Source organism: Notothenia rossii (genome assembly GCF_949606895.1).
Source record: "Notothenia rossii genome assembly, chromosome: 2".
In the NCBI taxonomy this organism is placed as follows: Eukaryota; Metazoa; Chordata; class Actinopteri; order Perciformes; family Nototheniidae; genus Notothenia; species Notothenia rossii.
In genome coordinates this window covers 40823583-40849429 of record NC_136904.1, presented here as the reverse complement: position 1 = coordinate 40849429, position 25847 = coordinate 40823583, and the positions used below count along the sequence as shown (strand labels likewise).

The 25847-nt window shown below is 39.1% G+C and overlaps 1 protein-coding gene across 1 annotated transcript in view; it reads right to left on the bottom strand.

The window, feature by feature from the left end:
• LOC307030058 (neural-cadherin-like) overlaps window positions 1-25847 on the bottom strand; it is a 597902-nt gene that overhangs the window by 118729 nt on the left and 453326 nt on the right. Inside the window, 1 exon segment of the mRNA XM_079666281.1 lies at window positions 17556-17770. Within this exon segment, the coding sequence (XP_079522407.1) occupies window positions 17556-17770 (215 nt within the window).

Here is a 25847-nt window from a genome sequence, read left to right as displayed (position 1 = left end):
GCATAAACAGCATTACAAATCCCACTGCTACACACATCCAACACACACGCAGTCACATAAACACTATTGCCCACAGAAGTCCGCCTGTGTACGAAACAGCAGGCGGTGCAGCGAGTGCAGAGCAGAGAGCTTCTTGAATAAACGATCTGTCAGCTTGCTAGCCAGCCCCGCAGCCGACGCATATTGGGTCTCTGCATCCAGCAGCAGCTCCTATTTGAAAGCCGTTGCAGTGCTAAGCTGGGGGGTACTGCAACAAAACAGCTCTGTGGAAAGTGAATGTGATGCCAAAGTCAATCTGTGTTTGTGTGTGCTGTTGCTTGCTAGATATACAACTATATAAAGTGATAAGAATATGTTCCTTTTGGTTCAAGGGAAGAGTTAAAAGGTAAACACACACACACACCCACCCAAGTCCTTATCTGACTGCCCAACAGGCAAAGCCTTTTTTTGCTATTCTGTAGGGGGGGTTTTAATTCCACACATTGAATTTGTCTTGTTAATTTGTCTATTGATTGGACAAGCGCTGGCCTCTGGCTTGTAGTCTTTGCATGCATGCATGTGCGTGCGTGCGTGCGTGCGTGTGTGTGTGAGAAGGAGATAGTCCCTTGTGTTTGATCGAGCACCTACGAGCAACGCCTCCAGCCATGTTTGTCATTTATTGTTGATCACGCCGGACACAAATCATTACGGTGACAATCAATTTCACTAATACAGCTGAAGTCAAAGTCTGGCTGCACTGCTGATCAGGCCAGGCAGTCATGGTGCTAAGTGAGCCAGTTAAAGTGCATGTGTTACCTGGAGTATTGATATAACTGGAGATGTCTGACAACCTGCGGAAGTGCAGGACTTGAAGCAATGATTTAATGTCTTGCTATTTGGCACAGCACTTAAGAAATGTGACCCACTTATTAAGAACTACCAATTTGTAGTCCACCAAAACGTTTTAATGTGTCACTGTGCAAACTATCCACAGTTGGGAATTGCAGAATTCATGACGTCAAACAAGCTTTTCCCCTGCATACAGGTGGGATTATTGTACACTTGGAACATGCCTTTATCATGTGGGAATCACCACTGACAACACAATCAAACGACTGAGCCTGCAAGTAGATGAGAGTGCAGTCATTAAAATAGAATAGAATAGAACAGACTTTTCCTGTCAAATCAACCGAGCAGGATGTTCAGAGAGGCGGCCATTTTTATGTGTACCATTTCCATTGACTGACTTCCATGTAAACCAATTTTCAACAACTACCAACTCACTTGGGAGAGGTTTTTGAGTAGCAACTAAAACCTTCCACACCTTCCAAACTAGTAGAAACATGTCATTAAAGTTTAACTAGCCATGTATACCCAAGAACAGTAAGCCCGCTAGCTTGCTATCATAGTCCATATCATGTGAACTAAGTCAAGATACTGGGGTGCGGAAATTGAGTGGGAGGTGAGATCTTCTGTTACGTTGGGTTATCTTCCAAGATATATTTTGTACCCTGCAAAAGAGGTTGATATTTGACTCATTGAGACAATGCTGTAGTCGAGCATTGAGGGTCCTGGTCTCAGAACCGAACATGAAACTGGATCAACAGTTGTGCTGAACAGATCGAGTTGCATTGCGTTCGACAGGCTTGCTATTCCACTGTGAGCGTGATGGTGGCCAATGGCAGTAAAGGTGTTAACGGTCCTTTTGCCTCACTCCCCTCTTCTCTGAATACAGGACAAGCTACATAGCTAGCTAGCCACAATCTGTTTTCAGAGCTGCGTCAGCTTATTTCCCAGGTAGCTGTGACCACATTAGGCCCAACTGTGGTGTTTAACAATAATCACAATTGACCACAAAACAATGATGCCTGTTCTTCTCGTATTTTATGTCTTTTTCAACACCCTCACATTTTTCAAGAAGTTTGTGAACAGTTTGTGATTCAGTGGGAAGGAGTGGGGGGTGGCAAGGGAGAGCTAGATTTCCCCGCTCAGCAGCCGATCAGTGAGCCTCCCACCAGGTGGGGATCCAGACAGGAGATGATTGAGACAGTGCTGGGGCAGGAGCGAGCCAAACACTGAAAACAATTGGAGCTAAAATATCTGCCCAGAACCAGTCCCCCCCTCAGAAAGGGTCTTTATCACCGGTGGGAATATACAGTCACATGCCACCAGGCGTCTCTCAAGCCAGGAGCCGTGGACAGCCTTGTGCTTTTGGAACAAAGCCTCTAGATACAGACACAGGTAGAACACACACAGAGAGTGTGTGAGTGTTATTGTTCTAAAGAGCGGTTAGTCACGGTGACAGCCTGGCCCTCTGTGCTTCACACACTGTGCCATTTTTATTCAACCGCTTTTAAATGACCTGTTGTTATGCACACAAAGCACACATGAATTTAGGTTGTTTTGAAATGTCGTTTACCTATTGAAAGCAGCTATTGTTGCCTTGCTCTGTGTTTTAAATGGTCTTTGTTGAGCCGGAGCTGTATAGAAGTGGCCACGGCATATAGGCTCACATCATGCATACAGCATGCCATTATTTATGATCATTCAATGCCTTTAAAACCTATGTGTACAATTGTGTGGTTTGAATATATGATGTTTTCTTTCCAATTGTACTCGGCTGCGATTTTCCTTTTCTTGCAAGAGTGCTCAAAATGGTTCCATTAATAATAATAAAACATTTAAATACAGACATCGTTGTAGAGACCACTAGATGATCATACTGATGTGTTTTTATGCAAAGATTTGCCTAAAAATACTAACATTAAAGCAACATAAAAATATTGAGATATATTTTGTATTTTGCAATAAGGCCTTGAACTATTGCATCAAATAATCAATAATGTAACAGAAGTAGACATCACAAGGTTTTAAACATGTAATTTAGAGCATTAATAGGGCAGTATTCAATTATTTAATATATTAAGACATATGTAGTCTAACTGAGGAGGATTTCTTTAGACCACCACATTAATACTTTTTAAGGATAGAAGAAAAAAACATGCATGTCCTAATTTTAGGAATCATCAGCACAAGTTGTTGTTCAATGCAGTCAAACAAATTCGATGCTGTGTTAAATCTGACTGGGTGGTGACAATCGTTCCTCGACACTCAGACTGATTGTAACAGAGGTATAAATACATCCAGTAAGTATATTACGGATCAGATCATCCCCTGAGGTGGAGACAGGTGGTATTGACGGTGTCAGACAGGTGATGGGGCAGCGAGGACAGTGCCACACTTGTCAAAAATGTAATGTCAAAAGTTAAGCAAGAGGAAGTGTTCACTGTTTTTTTTCCGCCATAAATAAACCCGGGAGAAAGAGACGCATATTGCATTTTCCTCAACTAAATCCTATCTTGACACCAGCTGGACCCTGGGATCAATATGCGGGTGTCTTTTTGTGTCCTTCTGTTTGTCCTCATCATTATTAGTCTGTAGGGACTTGGCTTGGGAACCGAAGGGTCACTAGTTCAAGTCCCCGAACACACCAAAGTAGTGTGGTTTGGAGAGGTGCCCGTTTACCTCCTGGGCCCTGCTGTGGTGCCCTTGAGCAAGGCACCAGACCCCCCCACTGCTCCCTGGGTGCTGTGCCATAGCTATTAGGTCGAACTTCACTGTGGGTGTTGTGTAAAGTTCTGGTTGACTTAAACTCCCGTTTTAGATGGTTAAACATAAAATACATGATCAAGGGGTTACAAGGACAGTTGACACAAGAATAATACAAACGTAATAGCTTAAACAAATGAACACTACGCTCCACTCTTGAATAACATAACAGGTGCAGTATTTTTCAATGAAGATAAATGTTTTTTTGAACTGCTGCCCTTTTGTCCCTGGAATTCGGATGATCTTTATGTATTAACATGTGCAACAAGAGCTCACCTGGGAACAAACTGAATTCAAAATGAAAATGCCTTCATACATTTTCATAAATGAATAAACAATAATTACATTTTTGAGAGAGTTTAGGAAATAAATGCTACCTGCATCTACACCAAAGGTCAGTTTAGGTATGTGTATTGTTGTGCCCTATACCAATTCAAACACACACAACACCAGTTCCGTGCTATAACCTTTGTAATCTATTTTCCCCAGGCAGCCGTCCCTAGATTGGATGTAATACACAGCTATGCTCCCAGTGTGTGTTTGTGTGTGTAAAGAGTGACTACACTTCCTCTGGTCCACACAGCAGGGCTGGATTGGTACAGCTGCCCTGCGGCATGATGAAGGGCGGATGAGTGTGCGGCTTTAGAAAAGCAAACCAGCATCTCAATGTGAAGCTGAATGTCTTCGCGCGGGAATGTGTGTGTGAAGCAGCGTGGAATTTGATCGGCTCAATGGGCAGCATCCCTTAACAAGGCTTAATGACAAGGTGAACAATGTCTCGAACACAAAATCTCACACACGAGCCAACGGGAAAAATGAATTTCTGGAGTCTTATTAGTGGTTTCTTGTTTGCCTCTTGACATTCATAAAGCAAAAAGCAGCTCTGCTTCTGTAAAAGTCTCCTTTGCTGCTGCTCCCTCAAATCCATATTTTCCCTCTTTTTCCCTCTGAGTCACTATCCATCCGGGGAATATAATTGTAATAGCCTTCTCAAAACTACACTTTGAACTTGAGTTCATGCAACAGGTGCAGTGCGTGGCCCCTTAAACTACACTTTTAAGCACAGCCTTAGTACTTAGAATACATTCATGTCGAGACAGAGCTTGGGTATTTAGTTCACAGCGAGTTGATTCGTTAATCGAATCGCCCCATTTTGTCTGATTCTGTTTGTAATTACGAGTAAATCCAATATGGCTCTTGGATGCTTGAAGCTGTGTTTTTAGGTTGAGTTTAGAAGGCTTGTTTCTATCCCCTTGTGTCACACTAATCTTACTTAATCAAAAAGTTGTTGTTTTAGTTGTTGAAGGGAAGACAAGTTCAGATTCTGGTCAAAGAAACCAACTCTTTGTCACCTTAATTTATGAAACACTGGTACTCCATCAATGCTTGTTCTTTTCGTTTTTTGTTACGCAGGCATGCAAGCTTTGTTAGCTGCTTTCACTTTTTTATGTTAACTTTTCAGCTATATAAAGACAGTGAGGCAGATATCTTTTCTAGAATTGTCTTTTCATATGTGTCTCACTTGAACTTACTGTATACACAATACTTTCCTCTTATCTCATATCCTTTGAAAAATAATATTGAACTTTCTCTGATTAGTGAGGTACAGTCTGTGGTATTGGCGGGCTACCAGAATAGATGGTGCCAGTATTATCCTTTTTTATTAAAAATCAGATATTGGTCATTCAGTGTTGTACTGATATGACGGAGGTTCATGCTGGTGAATTATTTTTATTTTTATAATATTTATTTGTATATCAGATCCAGGGTGGATTACACTCAATTCTCAAAGGAAACATAAAGGATCAGGAAGTGGTTGTGTGTTAATATTTGTATGCATGCTTCTTAGTACTTTTTTTAACGCATTTAAGATATGCAACACTAAGCTGTCTGTGGCTCTTTCCTGCTGTAACGCTGCAAATTTCCCCTCTGGACGAACAAAGGTACTCTGATTCTGATATAGGATAATGTTCTTGATTAAAACAGGATGTTTGACCGTCAGTATCTAGAAATGGTTCAAAACAACCCCCCAAATTTATTTTTATTAGAAAACAAAGGCGAGTTGTCATACCAACATTTCGGGTGTGTACTTTGTGTTTTTTCTCCAAATAAAGTTGTGTAGATATTCCCTGTAAGCAGCTGATCCCCTTTTCTTTTGTCCAGTTAGCATCTGCCCCAAAGTCTAATGCCCACGATAATTATATGAGTCCTAGTTTCACTGCATTTCTAGTGAAATTTTGATTGTCCTTTTACCAGCTGTGTCTTCCATGTGTGATTAGTCCTGTATGTCCTGTATATATCCCTGTCTTTCCTAATGTTCTTGAAACATTGATTTCATAGTTTTTGAAATCAATGTTTCCCCAGTGTAGTTCGGTTTGCCATCGAAAGTCAATGGTTTCTTGAACGTGTTTTTGGTTAAAAGCCTGAAATAAGCCATTGTTTAGCATTACGTTAGTTTTGTATTTCTGCCAATTGCATTTACCCATCAAAAAAGTGGGATTGCTATGTGGAGATTATACTGCTGACGAAAAGTATTATAAATGTGTGTTGGCCACAAATCTTATTTTCTGGATTATAAAGAAATCCAATAGGGAAATCCAATAGCTTTTTGTCAAGGGAGGCCCTGTGATGCTAACTTCCGGGTCGTCCTACAACAATTCTTAATAACTGCACCACTCTAAAGCAAACAGGCGTGTTTTTGTTCAGGAGTACCTGGGTCACAATTGGCCAATGCAGAGGAAAGTGTACCCGCAAGCAGGCACGTGCACACATAGACATCAAAGCGGGCTTTAGCCCCTTGCCCTTGTTCTTCCTCCAGAGAAAGTGCCCTTTTTATGGGGTGTTTTTTTTCCCCTGTTTTTTTCTCCAATAAATGGATATGTATCTATTTACTGCTGTTTGCACACAGTTTCCCTTTCCAAAAAGATATTGCTTGATTACAAAATAAAAATATCAGGTCGGGAGATTAGACTGTGAAGTTCTGATGCTCTCTACCCTCCCTCACTCCCTCCCTCCCTCCCTCCACGTCTCGCGCACAGCAGTGAGGACAGTCATCGGCAGTCACTTCAGACAGACAGGTAGCAGCACCTCCCACCTTAAAATCCCATGTTATGCTGGATTTTCGTGGCTTCTTGGCTGCTAATTAGCCAAAAGACAATAACAAATATAGTTAAAGTAGGGTACAGCTAATGGATAAGTTAGCTCAAGGTTTAGCTAAGGCAGGGGTGTCAAACTCAATTTCATCTCGGGCCACATTAGCATCATGGTTGCACTCAAAGGGTCAGTTTTATATACATACAAAAAATACATATATAAATATTGAATATATATAAAATAATGTATTATATTACATTATTGCCTCTGCATTGGATTATTATCGGATAGGGTAATAACTTAATAAGTCTCTTCAGTGAGAATGTCACAAAATGATTTAAAAAGAAAAGCAAAATTCTGGAAAAAAAGTCAAAAATAAATAAGTGACATTTTGAAAAAAAAGTAACATTTTGAAAAAAAAGTCAGATTCTGAGAAAAAGGCAAATTCTAAGAAAAAACGAATATTTTGAAAAAAGAAAGTGAAATTCTGAGAAAAAAAATGCATTGTGGGAGATGTAGTTTATGGGCAACGTGCTTCTGTAAATCGGCATGTAACCTTATAATAAACATATTATATTATTTTCAAGCTCTTGTGGGGCCACATAAAATGAAGTCACGGGCCGGATCTGGCCTCCGGGCCTTGAGTTTGACAGCCCTGAGCTAAGGCAATTTATCATGGGCATACAGGCTAATGTAGGCCTACTGTACTTAAGGGAGACACTACAGGTGAATACAGTGCAATGTGTATCTAATAACGTCATCACAATCGCCACATTGATATGCAAATTAGGCGTTAACTAGGCCTAATTAAAATGCACTAATTTGCATGCAGTTACCAAGGCATTGCAGGGGGAAATGATAAAAAACATAGCACCTCACAACTTCCCCAGATAGTTACTTACGTCAAGTCAGTATTTTCCCCTGAAATGTTATTTCTATAGATGAATTCAGACAGAGATCTTTTAGCCTGTAATGTCCTTAAACAGTAACTTCATCATTTTTGATTGTTTGCTGCTCATTTAATAACTATTAATTGTAGTTTGTTGTCTGTTCTTGAGCTTAGTGAATACTAAAGAAGACCATTGTCTCTGTGTTAACTGATTATTTTTGTAGAATTCTGTTGAGTATTAAACAATTGCGTGAGTGTGAGGGTATTAAAATAAATTGGTCAGTCAGAGATGTGCAACTATTTACATTTTTTTGTTTTAAAACATTTTTTTATAAATTCTTATGGGAAGTGCCCTTTTTCTCACTTGAGCTTCTGCCCACCAAAATGTCTGTGCACGTCCCTGCACGCAAGTGATTTAACCAAGTCATGGATGTAGGAATGTCCATTCTCAGTGCAGTGAATGGCATTCACAGTCAACAGTTTAATAACTGGTGGGGAATTTCCCTCATGGTATCCCTGCCTGATATACTTTCATATCAACATACTTGAATGCAGTTGTATTAAGCTCCAGCATAGTCTAGGCTGCTTATGGATTTTTTTTTCATGCAGTAGGTGAACCTTGAAACAAGTTAATTAAAGCTCTACATTTGTACAGCCTGACTCTAATTACACTCTGCACAGTGACAACTCAACCTGAACGCCACAAACACATTAGCTCCTTAGGATCCAACCACACACACTGGCTGGCTCTCAGATACACATAGACACCAACGGAAGCTACAGAAATAATTCAGAATGATTGCAAACCCATGTATTACACACACACACACACACACACACACACACACACACACACACACACACACACACACACACACACACACACACACACACACACACACACACACACACACACACACACACACACACACACACACACACACACACACACACACACACACACACACACACACACACACACACACACACACACACACACACACACACACACACACACACACACACACACACACACACACACACACACACACACACACACACACACACACACACACACACACAACCTGTCCGGCTCTCCAGGCGGACCTCCCTCCCACACACATTACTTTGGCAGTGATGGAACTACCAGCATCTCTCCCAGGAGAGGCCAAATGCAAGAAAAGAAGTAGCGAGAGAGACAAGGAGGCATTAGTCTCTCAGATTAAAACAGTAAATAAACCGAGACAATGTGTTCTCCGTTACAACAAGTTGTATTGTCTTCAAACTTTAACAATATTGCTAGAGCAACAAAAGAAAATGACTGAATATTCCCGAGAGCTAGAGATGTAAGCCTGCCGAAGCTCAGTTTACACACCGAAATCCATTCATAACAGAACTACACATCAAAATGCAAAGGAGACTCTGGGAATTGAACCGAAAATGGATTTTTGTCTTCAAACATTCGGTAGACGTCAGTACAATTCAGAGGGAATTTGAGAGGCGAAGTGCAGTGTATTTCTCCTTTACATTTCTGTTTCTGCCTAACATATTGATGAAAACATGCAAATCATATAAGGTTACCTCCCGTAATAATATATATATATATATATATATATATATAGTATAATATATATTACAAACAATCGTAAAGAAATGTATAGAATTTCCTTCCTTCTTCACACGGATGATCGCAAGTTTTATTTCTTCCCAAAATTCTTCAAATAACATTGAGAAGACCTGTTCATTTGAACTCTTATTTTTAATTCCAATATACCGATGTCTGACGATAACCTGATATGGGAACAAAAATGAGACGTTGATTTTGAAATATTATTGCTTACTCCTAAAGGCCTGTGAAGCTTTGTCCCCGAGATATTTCTAAGATCTTTTATTGCACTACCTCCTTATCTGAACCCTCAGATCCTACTAGATTGGTCCTTGTTGTTCCCAGGTCCAGACACATGCATAAAGGTGAGCATGTCTTTGCAGACATGGCTCTTAAACCTTGGACGGAGCTGCTTTAGGAGATCTGGGCTGCAAAGTCTTACTCTTCTTTTATATCATGTTCTTAATTAAAAAAAACACTGGATTACTTTTAAGTCATTGTATTTATGTTTAAAATGTGACATTTTAGTTTTGAAGTTCTGTCTCGAAAGGTTCTGTATGAATAAAGTTAATTATAATTATAATTTTATCTTCTCAAGATATATTCTCTCCAGGCTTGGTGACATGTTGGCTTCACTCACAAACAGACCCGGTTCTACGGGGGTGCTTAAGGGTGCATTGCACCCTCAGTTGAGTCGTTATGCACCCTCATTTGACAAACAAAAAGTGAAAAATTAAAAAGTGAAAAAAATTAAATAAATCTAAAGTGATTTTTTTTTTACATATATAATAACAATAATAATAATTGTAGTAATAATACCAATAATAAGAAGAGTATAGTCAATGATGGACATCAGAAAACGGTTAAAACAACCAGCCCTTATCACCAGCAGTAACACTGCATCTACTGCAGGTAATAACAGTTCAGATCATGGGGACATTACATTACCCACGGCCACTGTCGTGGACACTAACGCCCTCCCGCCCGACTCGCCGGCTTTGCCCGCCTCGCCCACGGAGGCGGAGCAGCCGCAGCCGTCTTTGTTGCCCCAAACATCGCCACCCGACGGCGGCCCGCAAGTGCCAGAGGACCTCTGCGAAACAGCCTGCACAGGTATATTTAAAAAAGTACCCAACTCGCCTGTACAGTGGGGTAAGGCGCTCATTTTGCAGCTCATGGTTTAAAAACAGAGATTGGATGGAATATTCATGTAAAAAGATGCCATCTTCTGCTATGCATGTAGACATTTCGGTTCTAGTACGTCAGATGCCTTCACCACAACTGTACCAGAGTACCAACCGCTGTCTCCTGGTACTCATCTGAGTAACTCACTCACTAAAAATGAAATACTATAAGACAGTAAAACAAGAATACAGTTTAAAAGGGGAATGATTTGTAAAATATCCATAAAGAAAAAGTAAATCTGTTTACAGTTCTGTTTCATATGGGTGTTGAGATGTATCCATAGATCTCTTCATTTTGCTCTCAAAGTGCACCAGATTGATGCTTTTAACTTCAATATTTAAAAGAAAATCTTCCCAGGGGAGCATGCCCCTGGACCCCCCTAGAGGAGGTGAGGACCCCCCTAGAAGGTGTTAGGTCCTTTCCCCACTTATAAAAATAGCACTTTACCCCTGCACCCTCTCTAATCTCAGATGCACCCTGAGTTATTTTGTTCTGGAACCGGGCCTGCTCACAAAGCTAGCTAGTTAGTGAAATGCTGTAGCTGGCCAAGCTAACGCTAACACATCAGCTTCCCTGGAACATTCCAGCACTATTCAGTCAGAAGCTTCTTTTTATTTCCCCTGTACTGCATTGTTTATCCACCATAGAAATTTGTTCTGAGCATTGTACATCATTTTTTTCAATAAATAGTAATATAAGAGGAACAAAAGCTCTCCAATCTGTTTTGATATAATATGTAGCTTCAAGGTCGCTTGACAATAACGTTACATAGTTTATTGTGAAAAAGCACAAAAGAGGCATTTGTTCCATTAAGTCCTGTGTCATAACTGCCTGCAAGCCATGTGTATGTTGAATATGTTCTTAATAATTGGACATAACTATGTTCTTGGTATCGCCATTTTCAAGAGCAAACATGCTCCCTGAGTAAAGGTTGCCAAAGTGACACTCAGCAAATATGTTGATGCCGCGTTAATGACAGTAAAACACCCGCATTGCTAACATTTCTATATTGCATGCAGCAGCTTTGATTCTGACATAGGTGGTTAAATAAAAGTACAGGGCGCTGCACAGATAATAAGCTATGACCGTATACTTCATTTGGACAATCTAGAGGTGTTTCTCAATGTCGAGGAAGGCTGCTCCAGAGCCACTCTTTCAAGAATACTACGTCACCGAAGGCCTGTTCCTCTAAAAATAAATGCCTTGGCTCAACAAAGAAAATCAACGCAACAATTTGCATCGATGTTTATTGAGTTAAGACAACTTCTAATGAAATTGTCTTAAAGCATCAAAGTTATTTGAGTTAGGGGAGAAGGCTTTGCCTCTACAATCAGAGGTGTTTTCAATTACCACTTACTTAATAATTGGTAGCATAAACACAAGTTTTTAAGTTGATTACTCCAAAAATGCAATTGTTCCAACTAGTTTTACCACATGATTTAAAAGGGATTTCAAGTTGTATGTACTTAATTACCATCATTGTGAACACACGTTTTTAAGTTGACAACCATTTATAAATTAAGTTGCTCCAAATATATTGTATTCAATAATTTTCTTTCTTAGCTTTTTCATGTTTTTGCCTTTAGAGAAAGAAATTAATTGATTCCACAACAAAAATATTTGGCAATTCACTTTTTATTTTGAACTGCAGTTGTTTATTTCAACACATGATGTTTCAATCAGGAGAGAATTCATTTAGTTTGAACATTTATTGACACATGCCATATGATAAGGTGCATGAACACCTGAAATCACAGCTGACTGCAGGAGAGAGGAGAACCATTTTATAGTTTGGCTGCAGCACGTTGATTGGCTGCTGGAGAATGAGGTGAAATGTAATAGGTTAAAGAGAACGCCTGTGATGAGCTGATTATATGCAGCTGTGGAGTGAATGTATACACACCCAGTCTTCCTGAAAGAACTTGCGCTGAGCTTCATTTAAATCTTGAAAAAAAAGATAAATAACACAAATTTAAATTGCCCCACAAATAATAAATAAACACATTAGCCATATTACCATGGGAAATGGGGACACAGCAAATAAATGCTGCCATCACAACGAACTTAGAGGCTTTTGCATATTTAAAACCAGTGCCAAATATGTAAAATCTGTAAAGTTTTTGTAAAACTACAGAAACAAACTCTCAATGGCCACCAATCTGCAGATCACACACATCAATTTTACAAAAGATGTGACAAAGATGTTTACACTGCCGACAGTCATTATTTCAAACAGTATGAACACATTTAACGCAGAATGCTTGCTCATTCATTTGTTTCCCTCGACCACGATGGTTGCCATCGTATAGTCAGATCCTGGGGTGGACCGGTCACTGATGAAGGCGATATTCATGTCCTTTTAAAGCACATTAAATAATAGGTTAGCGCATTAGAGATAATGAATTAGGTTATTGCATACTTTTTAAACTGTCACTCTTAGCTAATTCAGAGCCATTATTACCAGCTGCTAAAGCAACGCTGGTATTGTTTTCACCTATTGAGTCTGCATGTGTGTTTCATCATGGCAATGTGGTCCTGAAGACACACAGAGGTGGTTTTGAGTACTTTGCCTAGTGTTTAAATGCATGTGGACAGATTTTGTCAATCACAACCGTGCAAGTTTTAGTGTGTCTTCTCATGTTTTTTGCAGGTTCCATACAATATTTGAACTGGTTAAGTGAAGAGCAGAAGGCACTTTTCAAATTGTACGCAATCCTTTTCCCATGCCATTGCTGTCAACACCTATCCATTCTGAACGTTGCGAAGATATTATTGATTGGGGTGTGGCCAAAATTGCAATATGCTTCAAAATGTAACTGACAGAGAGAAGTGCTTTTCTCCTGTGTTTTTACACTGTGTATGGATTTTATTTTATTTCAAGATCGCTAAACTCCTTGAAAAAGTCCTCTTCCTTTTCTCAAGGCAGCGGATGGCTATAGTTCTCTGCGTACTTCAATTGTATTGTGCTATTTTTGAAAAAGGAAAAAAAGAGAAATGACCTAAATTAATATATTCTGAATGGGTGACTGCCAACAATTTGCATTTCAATGACAACTCTAAATAACGATCCTACCTCAAGAAGCATGTCCTTGATCTGCTTCACCGAGATTTATTTTTAATAAAAAGTTATATCACAATAGTAACCAAAGTATTTTTACTCTCACAGTAGCCTCTACTACTTTGTATCCTCTCACAGAACTAGTCACAGTTCAAAGGCTGCTAATTTTGGTCAAACAGCAATTTGCCTATACAGTGCAACTACAAGGCTATCTACTGTATTTGAATGACAAAAGATGACACTCAACTTAAAATGTCCTTTGTATATTTATATTTGTCTTAACTGTCGGAACTTGTCCAGGCATGTTAAGTGGGAGTGGACTTGACATCCTTAACTCACGGTGTAGGACAATGAAGTTATCAAGCCAATTGCATTACTTACTACAACTTGAATTTAGTTTGAAGTCAATTAACGCAGAAATCAGAATTCAAATTACACACAATATTAAGTGGATGTAGTTACCGACATTATTACGTCAACACAACTTATAAATTAATGTTTGCAACTTAAAATGTTTATCTAAATCAATTAACTCACATTTTTATCTTGCAACCATGCATTTAATTAAGTGGAGGTGAAAGGTCGCCTGAATTCATTTTTAGAGTGTACTTGGAATTCTACCGAGGCCGGCATACTTCGTAGCGAGAAATTTCGAGGCTGCACATGTGTAGACTCCGCGGTTTTAAAATCCCCACAATTCTTCGCTTCTGAAGCAAGTGGCTCGGAAGACATGTCCGACCAAGCAAGCGTCCTCGACATTGAGAAACACCCTAGTTCTCGTTTCCCTCAAAGGTCAGCCCTGTCATGACAGCTTGCTATTGGTCAACGGCACAGATTAGCTTGTCTAAGTTAAATAATAATAATACATTTGATTTATATATAACACTTTAAAAACAACGTCATCTCAAGGTGCTTCACAAAGCTATAAAGAGAAAATAATAAAACAAATAAAATAAAAAGATATCTAAGGAGAATATTGAATAAAATATGGTAATATCAAAAAAGATTTAAGATTTAAAATAAAATAAATAAATAAAGTAAAGGACAGTCTGTAAAATGTGGTGCGGAAGAGGTGGGTTTTGAAAATGTTTCATGCAGAATTTCACCATTTCAAATATGACCGGTCCTTCACATGTAGTGTAGTAGTTCACAACCTTTGTATCCAGATACACCCACACAGCCCTAGCAGATGAACTCAAATATCAAGTTAATTGACTTTAAACTGGATCCTAACTTTCTTTTAGGAGTAGAGCTCCAGAGCTGAGATGAAACCTCTTCTATTTCCCATTCTTCTTTATCCTGCCACACTAAATCCTTCCATTATTCACCTCACCTAATAAAGGTCTTGAACTTTAATAAGTCAAGGCTGCCCTCAGGCAAATCAGCTTGAAGTCTATCAAGTATTGTCGAAGGAAATGGATGTAGTCTGAGGTAATGCTAAAAGGAAAAAATATAATGGATGCACTGTTTGTGATGCGGTTTCTCAAGACTGAGAAGATATAGGTCTACAAAACTCTAACTCCTCTCTAACTCATGTGTCCTTAAAATTAGGACCAATACCTGCTGATAACGAAAGGTCAATAATCAGACTTTGTATTCTCATCTTAGTAAAAGTAGTCTGATTCACTTAATGTAGAATACAACTATGGCTACAAGCCTACCATAAGCAGCATACCTCACACACTGTATCTAAACACCCTCCACTTTATTTATTTGGCACCATCGCCTGTGCTCGTGCTTAGCGCAACCTAAGGCGATTCTGGTTGGTTTAATGAAATACAGAAAAGTACACCTTTAACAGGTTAATATATTTTTCTTTTCTTTTCAGGGTTCTAGATTCAATATCCAGAAATACCCAAAAAATATTCCTATTGGAAAATTGTGTGTAGGCGCTAGAAAAGTAATTGACTTGCACTGGACATCAAATAATTATATCACTGGTATAATATGAAATATGACATCTTTGTAATAAAAATCATCCTTTCCTCAATGGCGCCCTACTTTATTTTCTTTCTGTTGAAACACATTTGATTGTAGATTTTATTTGAAATGTTTCTGATTGTTTGTACTCTGGTTTCCAGTCATTGCACTGGAAATAACCTTAAAAGATGGATCACAGTATAGAATGGTCGATTGTGAAAACTGTAATATAAATATTATCTAATTTCAAATAAAAAATTATACATTCATAAAAAAAAGGCTTTTTCCCAGAATACTGGAATGCTAATACAGTTGTGGTCAAAAATGTACACACTTGTAAAGAATATGTATGTCATGGCAGTTTTATGTTTCCAATTATTTTTAAAACTATTGTTTTTCTGTGATAGAGTGATTGGACTTCTTTGTCATAAAACATGTTTTATGAATGGGTCTTCTGAAAATGTCATCAAATCTGCAGGGTTAAAAATATACATACATTAATGCTAATATTGGTTTACATGTCCCTCAGCCATTTTCACTTCAATGAGGCGCTTCTGGCAAGATTCTGGTTGAAACTTTGATCAATCCTCTTGACATAATCGGTGCAGTTTAGATACATGTGTGTTCTTTCTGACATTTCTTCAGCAATGTCCACATGCAATCCAATCACAGAGAAATGATAGTTGTAGAACATATTGGAAACTCAAGACTGCCATGACATACATATTCTTTACAAGTGTATGTACATTTTGACCACATACAGTGGGGCAAAAAAGTATTTAGTCAGCCACCAATTGTGCAAGTTCTCCCACTTAAAAGGATGAGAGAGTCCTGTAATTTTCATCCTAGGTATACCTCAACTATGAGACACAAAATGAGAAACAAAAATCCAGAAAATCACATTGTCTGATTTTTAAAGAATTTATTTGCAAATTATGGTGGAAAAAAAGTATTTGGTCAACTACAAACAAACAAGATGTCTGGCTCTCACAGACCTGTAACTTAGACCACCATACAAGACCACTGATAATCTCCCTTGATCTGGGGCTCCACGCAAGATCTCACCCCGTGGGGTCAAAATGATCACAAATGAGCAAATATTCCAGAACCACACAGGGGGACCTATTCAATGACCTGCAGAGAGCTGGGACCAAAGTAACAAAGGCTACCATCAGTAACACACTACGCCGCCAGGGACTCAAATCCTGCAGTGCCAGACGTGTCCCCCTGCTTAAGCCAGTACATGTCCAGGCCCGTCTGAAGTTTGCAAGAGAGCATTTAGATGATCCAGAAGAGGATTGGGAGAATGTCATATGGTCAGATGAAACCAAAATAGAACTTTTTGGTAAAAACTCAACTAGACGTGTTTGGAGGAGAAAGAATGCTGAGTTGCATCCAAAGAACACCATACCTACTGTGAAACATGGGGGTGGAAACATCAAGCTTTGGGGCTTTTTTTCTGCAAAGGGACCAGGACGACTGATCCGTGTAAAGGAAAGAATGAATGGGGCCATGTATCGTGAGATTTTGAGTGACAACCTCCTTCCATCAGCAAGGGCATTGAAGATGAAACATGGCTGGGTCTTTCAGCATGACAATGATCCCAAACACACCGCCCGGGCAACGAAGGAGTGGCTTCGTAAGAAGCATTTCAAGGTCCTCGAGTGGCCTAGCCAGTCTCCAGATCTCAACCCCATAGAAAATCTTTGGAGGGAGTTGAAAGTCCGTGTTGCCCAGCGACAGCCCCAAAACCTCACTGCTCTAGAGGAGATCTGCATGGAGGAATGGGCCAAAATACCAGCAACAGTGTGTGAAAACCTTGTGAAGACTTACAGAAAACGTTTGACCTCTGTCATTGCCAAAAAAGGGTAAATAACAAAGTGTTGAGATGAACTTTTGTTATTGATCAAATACTTATTTTCCACCATAATTTGCAAAAAAAGTCCTTAAAAATCAGACAATGTGATTTTCTGGATTTTTTTTCTCATTTTGTCTCTCATAGTTGAGGTATACCTAGGATGAAAATAGGCCTCTCATCTTTTTAAGTGGGAGAACTTGTACAATTGGTGGCTGACTAAATACTTTTTTGCCCCACTGTATTTCTCCACCACTGACACATAGCTGATAAGAAAGGTCGGGTTAATGTGAGACTATAGTTACATACTGTACATTTGTTTTGTATATTTTTATGTTATGAAGCTTGAGACGTCTCCTACCTAGGGCCATGAAGTCCTCCGGGTCCCAGGCCTGCAACTGGGCGAGGGGACCGCTGTACAGCAGCAGTCCATCCCCCACGTCCGTGATGAACTCCAGCGACACGTGGCTCTCGAAACAAGGCATCATGGGAGGAAACCAAGCATAGCCGTTGCCATGGAAACTGTGTTTGTTCTGCTGGCACTCAGGCCCTTCAAACTGAGCCGGGCATTGGCACCTAGGGGAAAGGAGGAAATCAAAAGCCAAAATTACATGAATTAGTGAGTGCAAAAAAAATACGTCTTTGAGTGTCTTTGTGCAGTGCCTTGACAATTGTTTTTCTCGACAATTACTTGAAGCTCTATTCTGATTCCAATCGCCCTCCCCCTTTTTGAACCACTTTTTGAATTCTTTCAACAATTTTTTTTCTGCACTCTCTCTCTAAGTCTAGTTGTTTTCTCCTCAAAGACAGCCTTCGCCTTCGGCTATCTCGCTCTCTCTCCATCTGTTCCACTCATGCAGATGTTCTCATTAGTGGAAAAACCAAAGGGAGAATTTGTAAATCACTTGGAAACTCTTCTCGATGCATTTCCACACATCCAAGTACTTATTTGTCTAATCACATGCTTTGAAAGATTCTTCTTTTTTTCCAATCCATCTCTTGTTTCTAGGGGTCTTCATGTATTGTGATCTTTACTGTCCATTCAGCTCACCCATTCAAATACATAAAAAGACTATTGCTTCATATCCCATCCCACATTTGAATAAGCAAAAGGGATATTTCCATAAACAAAGCTCACAAACCTTTTGAAATGTCTTCAAACAAACTTTTTGAAATGTTTTCCTTTGGAAATTTTCAACTCGGTTTGAATTGTAAGTGTAAGATGCAGCAATCCTATAGTGCAGTGGCGAACCGTGTCTATCACAACTGGACCTTCTGTAGACACACACACCCCCGGTTGTTGGGCATGTAAATGGTCTACAAAGGCTAAAATCCCTCTGTTGCCTCAAGAGGGGTTTTCCGTAATATAGTGACATCACTATGTAATACTTGCCCTTCCATTGGCTAGCGCTCCAACACATTTTACATGATATGGTAAGGGGCGGGACTAACCGACACATTCGTAAGCGGTTGACCAATCACAACAGAGCCTGCCAGCTAACCAATCAGAGCAGACTGGGCTCTGGTTTCAGACAGAGGGTGAAAAGAGGTGCTGCAACACAGGCAGCATGAGAACAATAAAGACCTGTTCGAACCATTGGGCAAGTTAACATTTCACAGTGGAGAGACAAAATACTAATAAATACCTGAAATGAGCGTAAAAGGTTCCCATTAAGATGCCTTTGTTATAGGCGCACACAGTATCCAATATGGGTCTACAAATACTTCGTCCAAAATCCATGATTGCTTATTTATAAAAAAAAATCAATTGTGTTTTAGACAGCTGAATGAAAGATGAGATATCTAAGCATGCAATGAGCAGTCTTCCAGGTGGAGAAGAAAAACAGAGATGCAGAATTAACACAGAAAATAATGAGAACCAGCTGTTTTTTTAACTTTCGCGAAGTGTTGGATTTCAACTTCTAGGATCTTGTTGTAAAGCACAGTATTGGAAGTCTTTGGAAATATGCCTCCATGTGTCCCTCAGCTAATTTTCCAATTTAACATTATTTATAAAACGACTTGGGAACAATTGATAGCTCAAATAATGAGGTCGTAAATCAAAGGACAAAAACCTATTTTGACAATTTATGTGTCAAACAAATCCAAATTACTTGCAAATAGTTCCTCCAAATGTTACGAAATGTAGTACATACAAATGCCCTTACCCATCTTAAATGTGTATTTGCGATGAATAGTCGATAGCTCAAACTATGATATCGTAGTTCGAAGGACATAACCAATTCTTTAAATTTAAATGTATCAAACTATTCCAAACTCCCTGCATATAGAGACTCTGATATTCACAAAATATAGTTCACACATTGCATTTATCATTGCGAACATATTTCAATTTGGCTTTCATTAGCCCCGCCCATCTGGAAGTCGGACATTTGGAATAAAGTGCATTTTTACTGCATATTAAGAGAACATTTACAAACTCTTCCTAGATAATTGTTCAGAAGAATTTGTATTTCGAATGATTTACTATGTGTAAAACAAATACAAACAGCCAGTACATACAGTAGTTTCTTTGAATTTCACAAAATGTGTTACAAAGATTTCTCCACTGTGAACATACTGTATTTCAAATGTGTATTTTAACTGAACTTCAACAAACTACTCCTGGAGAGTGGATCAGAGTAATTCGTATTTCAGTTAACATTTTGGGACAGCAAGGAGTATTTTTTTTAGAGAAACTGAGATGATAATACAACTTTGATTAGAGCAATATTGCTCAGATGGAAGAAAAATGATCAGTCCACTTTCTTAATGTGTCACTCAAACTCCATACTTTGGTCAAATAAACTTCCAGGTGTGTTCAATTTCACTTTAAACTCCCTTCTAAGGCACCATTACATCACTGTATCTTATCAGAAAAGCTTTCCGGGCATATGATGAGGACTTTTACTTTATCAGAGTATAGTTTAAGGAAGTTATCTGACATCCAGTCCTTTATAGCTGTTAGGGAGTCTTGGAAAGTAGAACTATAATGATCATGATGCTTTTGTGCATACATTTACATTTTTCAAAAGAGAAAAAATCTGCTCTCGGACATGTGTGGTGAAAGCATCTCAGATTTAAATCTATGGATGTGCATTTCCCTTGGCAGCTGGTAACTGACTTGAGAACAGATCTTCCAGCCTTTGTTCTATCTCAGTTCTTAACTTCAAGTTGCAAAATGTTTCAGTCCAGATTGTAAATCCTTATTACACATTTCTTAAAGTTGGGAACACGCAATTATGTTCAGCATTAACTAGCTTATAACTACCTAAAGTAGCTGTTTGCATGCTGACAAATGACAAGAGCCCTAACGGTGTACTCATTTCTTTAAGGTTATACCTGCGTTCCTCTCAAAAAATTACAGGTTTTTGGTTTGGTTGACAGGAAAATGATTTATTTGTATAAACATCTTCTGATCCTATTATTTTTTTATAGATGTCCTCAATGTTAACCCTATTCAACTGTCAAAACTTACATCAACAAGTGGTCACCTCTGCACTGAACGGTTGGGCATAAACTGACTGATTAGTAAAGTGTACTGGTAATGTGACAAGTATACATTTTCAGTAAACAGCAGTGTAAGAGATTCATTTTAGAAATCCACTTATTGTATTACAGAAATGACATGGCGGACATCATATTGAACCAATCAAATGACCTGAGTGACAACATGACTGAAAACTGCAGAAAACCGTTTTGGGGCGATACAGTACACAAACCATTTAGAAACAAAACCCTTCAAATCTTAAGTGTGTTCACATAGACCCATCATGTGTGTCGGTGTGTATGGGGGTGTTTCTCAATGTTGAGTACGCTTGCTTGGTAGCACATGTCTTCCGAGCATCTTGCTTCGAGCGAATGCCAAGAATACTTCTTGGCATTCGGAAAACGAAGAGTGGAACAGGCGAGCAAGTGTGCAGGTGTCCGTCATATGAGAGGCCCCGCTTTACATTTGCGCCACAGATTTGGGGAAATTGGTCCGTGCGTAAAGCATTGTGGGGATTTTAAGACCGCGGAGTCTACACATGTGCAGCCTCGAAATGTCTTGCTACGAAGTACGCCGGGATCGGTGGAATTCCAAGTATGCTAGACATTGGAACAGTCCTTCGGCGGCACTCAATGACGTAGTATGCTTGAAACAGTGCACTGTAAAAAATGGCTGTGAAATCCAGTTATTTACAGTGTTTGTACACAGTAAATTACTGTATACCATTTTAGAGTATAATACCGTGTTTCCAACCAAAAATTACAGCAACTCTGGAGTTACTGTAGAAATAGCAGTAGTAACGTCCCAACTGTATAAAATCACAGTAACCAACAATGTACTGTATAAAATCACAGTAACCAACAATGTACTGTAGAAGATCACAGTAACCAACAATGCACTGTAGATATTCACAGTAACCAACAATGTACTTTAGAAGATCACAGTAACCTACAATGTACTGTAGATAATCACAGTAACCAACAATGTGCTGTAGAACATCACAGTAACCTACAATGTACTGTAGATAATCACAGTAACCATCAATGTACTGTAGATATTCACAGCAACCAATAATGTAATGTAGAATATCACAGTAACCAACAATGTACTGTAGATATTCACAGTAACCAACAATGCACTGTAGATAATCACAGTAACCAACAATGTACTGTAGAAGATCACAGTAACCAACAATGTACTGTAGATATTCACAGTAACCAACAATGTACTGTAGAACATCACAGTAACCTATAATGTACTGTAGAACATCACAATAACCTACAATGTACTGTAGATATTCACAGTAACCAACAATGTACTGTAGATAATCAGAGTAACCAACAATGTACTGTAGATAATCACAGTAACCAACAATGTACTGTAGACGATCACAGTTACCAACAATGTACTGTAGATAATCACAGTAACCAAAAAAGAAAGGACCAACCGAAAAAACCCATTTATAGCTAAAATAAATCCAACATATTTTTCTTAATATATATAATCTTGATGCAGTGTAATTACTAGTTTGGCTATACTAAATATTGTATATACTTAGTAGATATATATTATTTGTAAGACCCTATGTCTTTGCAAACCGGAAGAACTAGAAATGTGGTGCTGATTTATACAAAGAATGTGTCTTTGCACCTTAAAAACGCAACACAGAGGAATAAAAATAGACAAAAGTAAGGTAATAATAACCATTTTTATCATTATTGTGGCTGCTCGAAAGTAGACGAGAATAGCCGATTGCAGCTGGGGGAGGTCTCAAAAAGCTTGCCTGAAGTTCGGAGTCGGCTTGACTCGGTTTGCAATGGCGGGATTTGCGTTCTTCGTTGCAGATGAACAATTATTCTATCACTACAAATGAATGACTCAAGTGTCTGTTCATTTTAAAACAAATCAATACAAGGGGGGTTGAATCCTACACGTAAAAGACAGAACCACTACTTTGCAAAACTACTTCCGTCAGTGGTCTTGACCAGTTTGCATTTATAAAGAATGCACAAATGTGTTTAATCATTAATGTCAGATATGTACTAAGTAAAGACATTTGTTCCTGCTCAAGATTAGATTCAACTTTATTGTTATTGCATAGATTACAGGTACTGAGACAACGAAATGCAGTTTAGCTTCTAAGCAGTAGTGCAAAAAGCAGTAAAGTGAAAAATAATGTACACAATCTACAGAATAACATTTAGAATGAATTGAATGATGAATAAACACTGAGGGGTATGAACAACAGGACACATGAGTGGTTTAAATAAACTTGGTTTTTCATTTACCCAAAAGTCCACAGAAAACATCATAAATCAATAATTTCTAATAACTAGGCCGATAAAAGAGGTCAACAGAGAATACTAGTGATGGCAGTTTGACATTGAAGCTTCGAACGGAGCTTCAACCCTGGACTTCCTATTCCATAGAAGCAGTGCTTCGAAGCTTGCTTCAAATCACGTGACATATGACGTCCGAAGCAGCAACTGCTTCAAATCACGTGACATGTGACGTCCGAACCAGCAACTACTTCATTTCCTGAATGAATCACTTGACTGGTTTGCGGTCCAATCAGGCGATTCAATGCACTGCCTCGTCTCTATTCTGACAGGTGACAGGTTGAAACAGTTTCAAACTTGAGCGCTTCAACACTTTATAACCGCTCTAAACAATGCGCAATGTGTGGGTTGTTGTCGTAGTTTGCGTTGTTGCTGTTCAGTTGTTGTTGGTATTGCATTTGAATTGTATCATTCATTATAGAGCAAGCCAGGAAGAAAGATAGGTCATTCTGGCTCGTGAAACACTTCAAAATGTGGAGACGTTGTGAACAAAAAGACAATGAGTAATATAAAAATACTCGCACTGCCTTAGTTTAAGGCAGTGCTTCTCAAACTTTTTTCAGTCATGTACCCTCTTTGAAACATTTTCTCAGCCAAGTATCCCCTGACCGACCCCGAACATTTTTGATCGAAAAAGCCTATACAAATAATTCCAATATAGTGATGTTCCCTCAGTGTGAGATGTATTAACTCCTTCAAGCATTACAACAAACTAAGGATATTTTCATTTTATGCATGAAAAAAAATAACATAACGACATTTTTTTAAAACAGATTTTTCCAAGGAGTTTTTCAACTAAAGTAATATCTGTTTAACAAGCCAATGAACAAAATGATATATTATGCAAAACTATATAATACAATACACACATTTGACATGTGTATATGAGGACCCCCTTGGTGGTTCTAGGAATATTTTACATACAATTGTGTTTTCTATTTAACTTATTGTACTAAGATTATTTTTGTAATCATGCATGGTATTTTTTTAATTAACTTTTTTTCGTTTTTTTTAAATCTCACGTACCCCCTGCAGTACCCCAACGTACCCCTAGGGGTCCGCGTACCCCCATTTGAAAATAACTGGTTTAAGGAATAGATAGCCCAGTTGATGGATCCGGCGGCCAGGATGCGGAGATGTCCTCTGCGCAGCTGGTTCAAAGCCCGGAATAGTTAAACTTTTAATCATTGCTTTTCAACTTTAATACTTTAATAACTGATAAAAGGCCCTCTCCACCCAAAAAAATTTCCAGCACTCTCTAGTCTCTTCTCAATAACCCAATACACACAATTATCAATCTTTAATTGCAAATGGAACATGATATTCAGTCTTACGACCCCTACACACAGCGGCGTGCATGGCCGCTTCAACGCTTCTGCTCATTCACTTTGAATGGGGTGACGTCACGATTCGCCGAACTGCATTGTGGGAGCGAAGCATAGCTTCTCTCGCGGTGCTCGCTGCAAAAGTAGAGCAATGTGTGTAGGGGGCGTTACGTTACGGGTGAAACTCGACCAACAACCAATCACATGAATCTCCCTCCTCAGACACACAAGCATGTGGTTTGATTGGCTAGAGCTTGTACTGGCATATGATTTGATTGGCTGACGCCTCTGTTGACAAAAGTAGAACATTGCTCTACTTCTGCAGCGAGCACCGCGAGAGAAGCTACGCTTTGCTCCCACAATGCAGTTCGGCGAATCGTGACGTCACCCCATTCAAAGTGAAGCGTTGAAGCGGCAACGCACGCCGCCGTGTGTAGGGGCCATTAGTGTGTTTGTGCATCGAATATTTTTCAAGGCAAAGATATGTTAAACCCACTGGAGCCTTGCATTTCGCCAGGAGAGGTCGCTGTAACTGAAGCTTCGAGAAATGAACCTATTTCAGACACAATTGTCCAAGTGGTTCGATGCTTCATTCAAAGCTTCATTTTGCCATTACTAGAGAATACCTCAAAGAAACATGGCATCAACTTAACACTTAGGTGTTAACTCAACAAACTGACCTGCTACAATGAAAAACCAAGGAACCTATATAGTGGCTTGGCCAAACCAAGTTGAAACCAAGGGATAATTAATAGTAACATAATACACAAAGGACACTGACAAAACCCAGATTCCCTCTTTAACATGGAAGCAGGTGGTTTGTCCCAATTGGCTCCTTGTGGTATTTAGTCCTCGCCCTTTGCTGAACCAGGAAGTAAACTCCCCCAATGGACATGGTGACTCAAGAGACAAAGAAAGTAATTAATACAAATCATTTTGTCAGTTAATTTATGTAGTCCTAGCCAAAGTTTGACAGTGAAAAAGCAAGTTAAGCTAACTGTACTTGGCAAGCTTATCAATATGTTTTACACGTGTAAGGTTTGTAAGTTCAGTAGCTACAGGGTCCATTCCTGCATGCATTTGGTTGTTTGTATTCAAATTGTTTTCAAATATTGTGTATTATCTAAGAATAGTGATAATGTATTTGCCAAACAGTGCCTTTTGTTGTGTCTCGTCAAATGTGTTAGTTATGTTTATGTATTATGTCTGTCATTTCATGTTTAGTAAGGTTTTCATGTTTATTCACGTCATGACAGGTATGTCTATTTATGTAATTCATCTCTAGTTAAGTCCCGTGTTTCATGTTGTGTCTCCTTTTCCATTTCCTGTTTCATTTTCCCTCTTGTTTCTCATTTCAGGCCCTGTTACTTCCTCCCTTTGTGTGTTTTCCCGCCATCGTCAGCGTCTGCCCCACCCCTGATTGTTTCCACCTGTTCCCACTCACCTCATGTTTAAATAGTCCTGTCTCCCCCCTGTCCTGTGTCAGTTCATGATTGTTC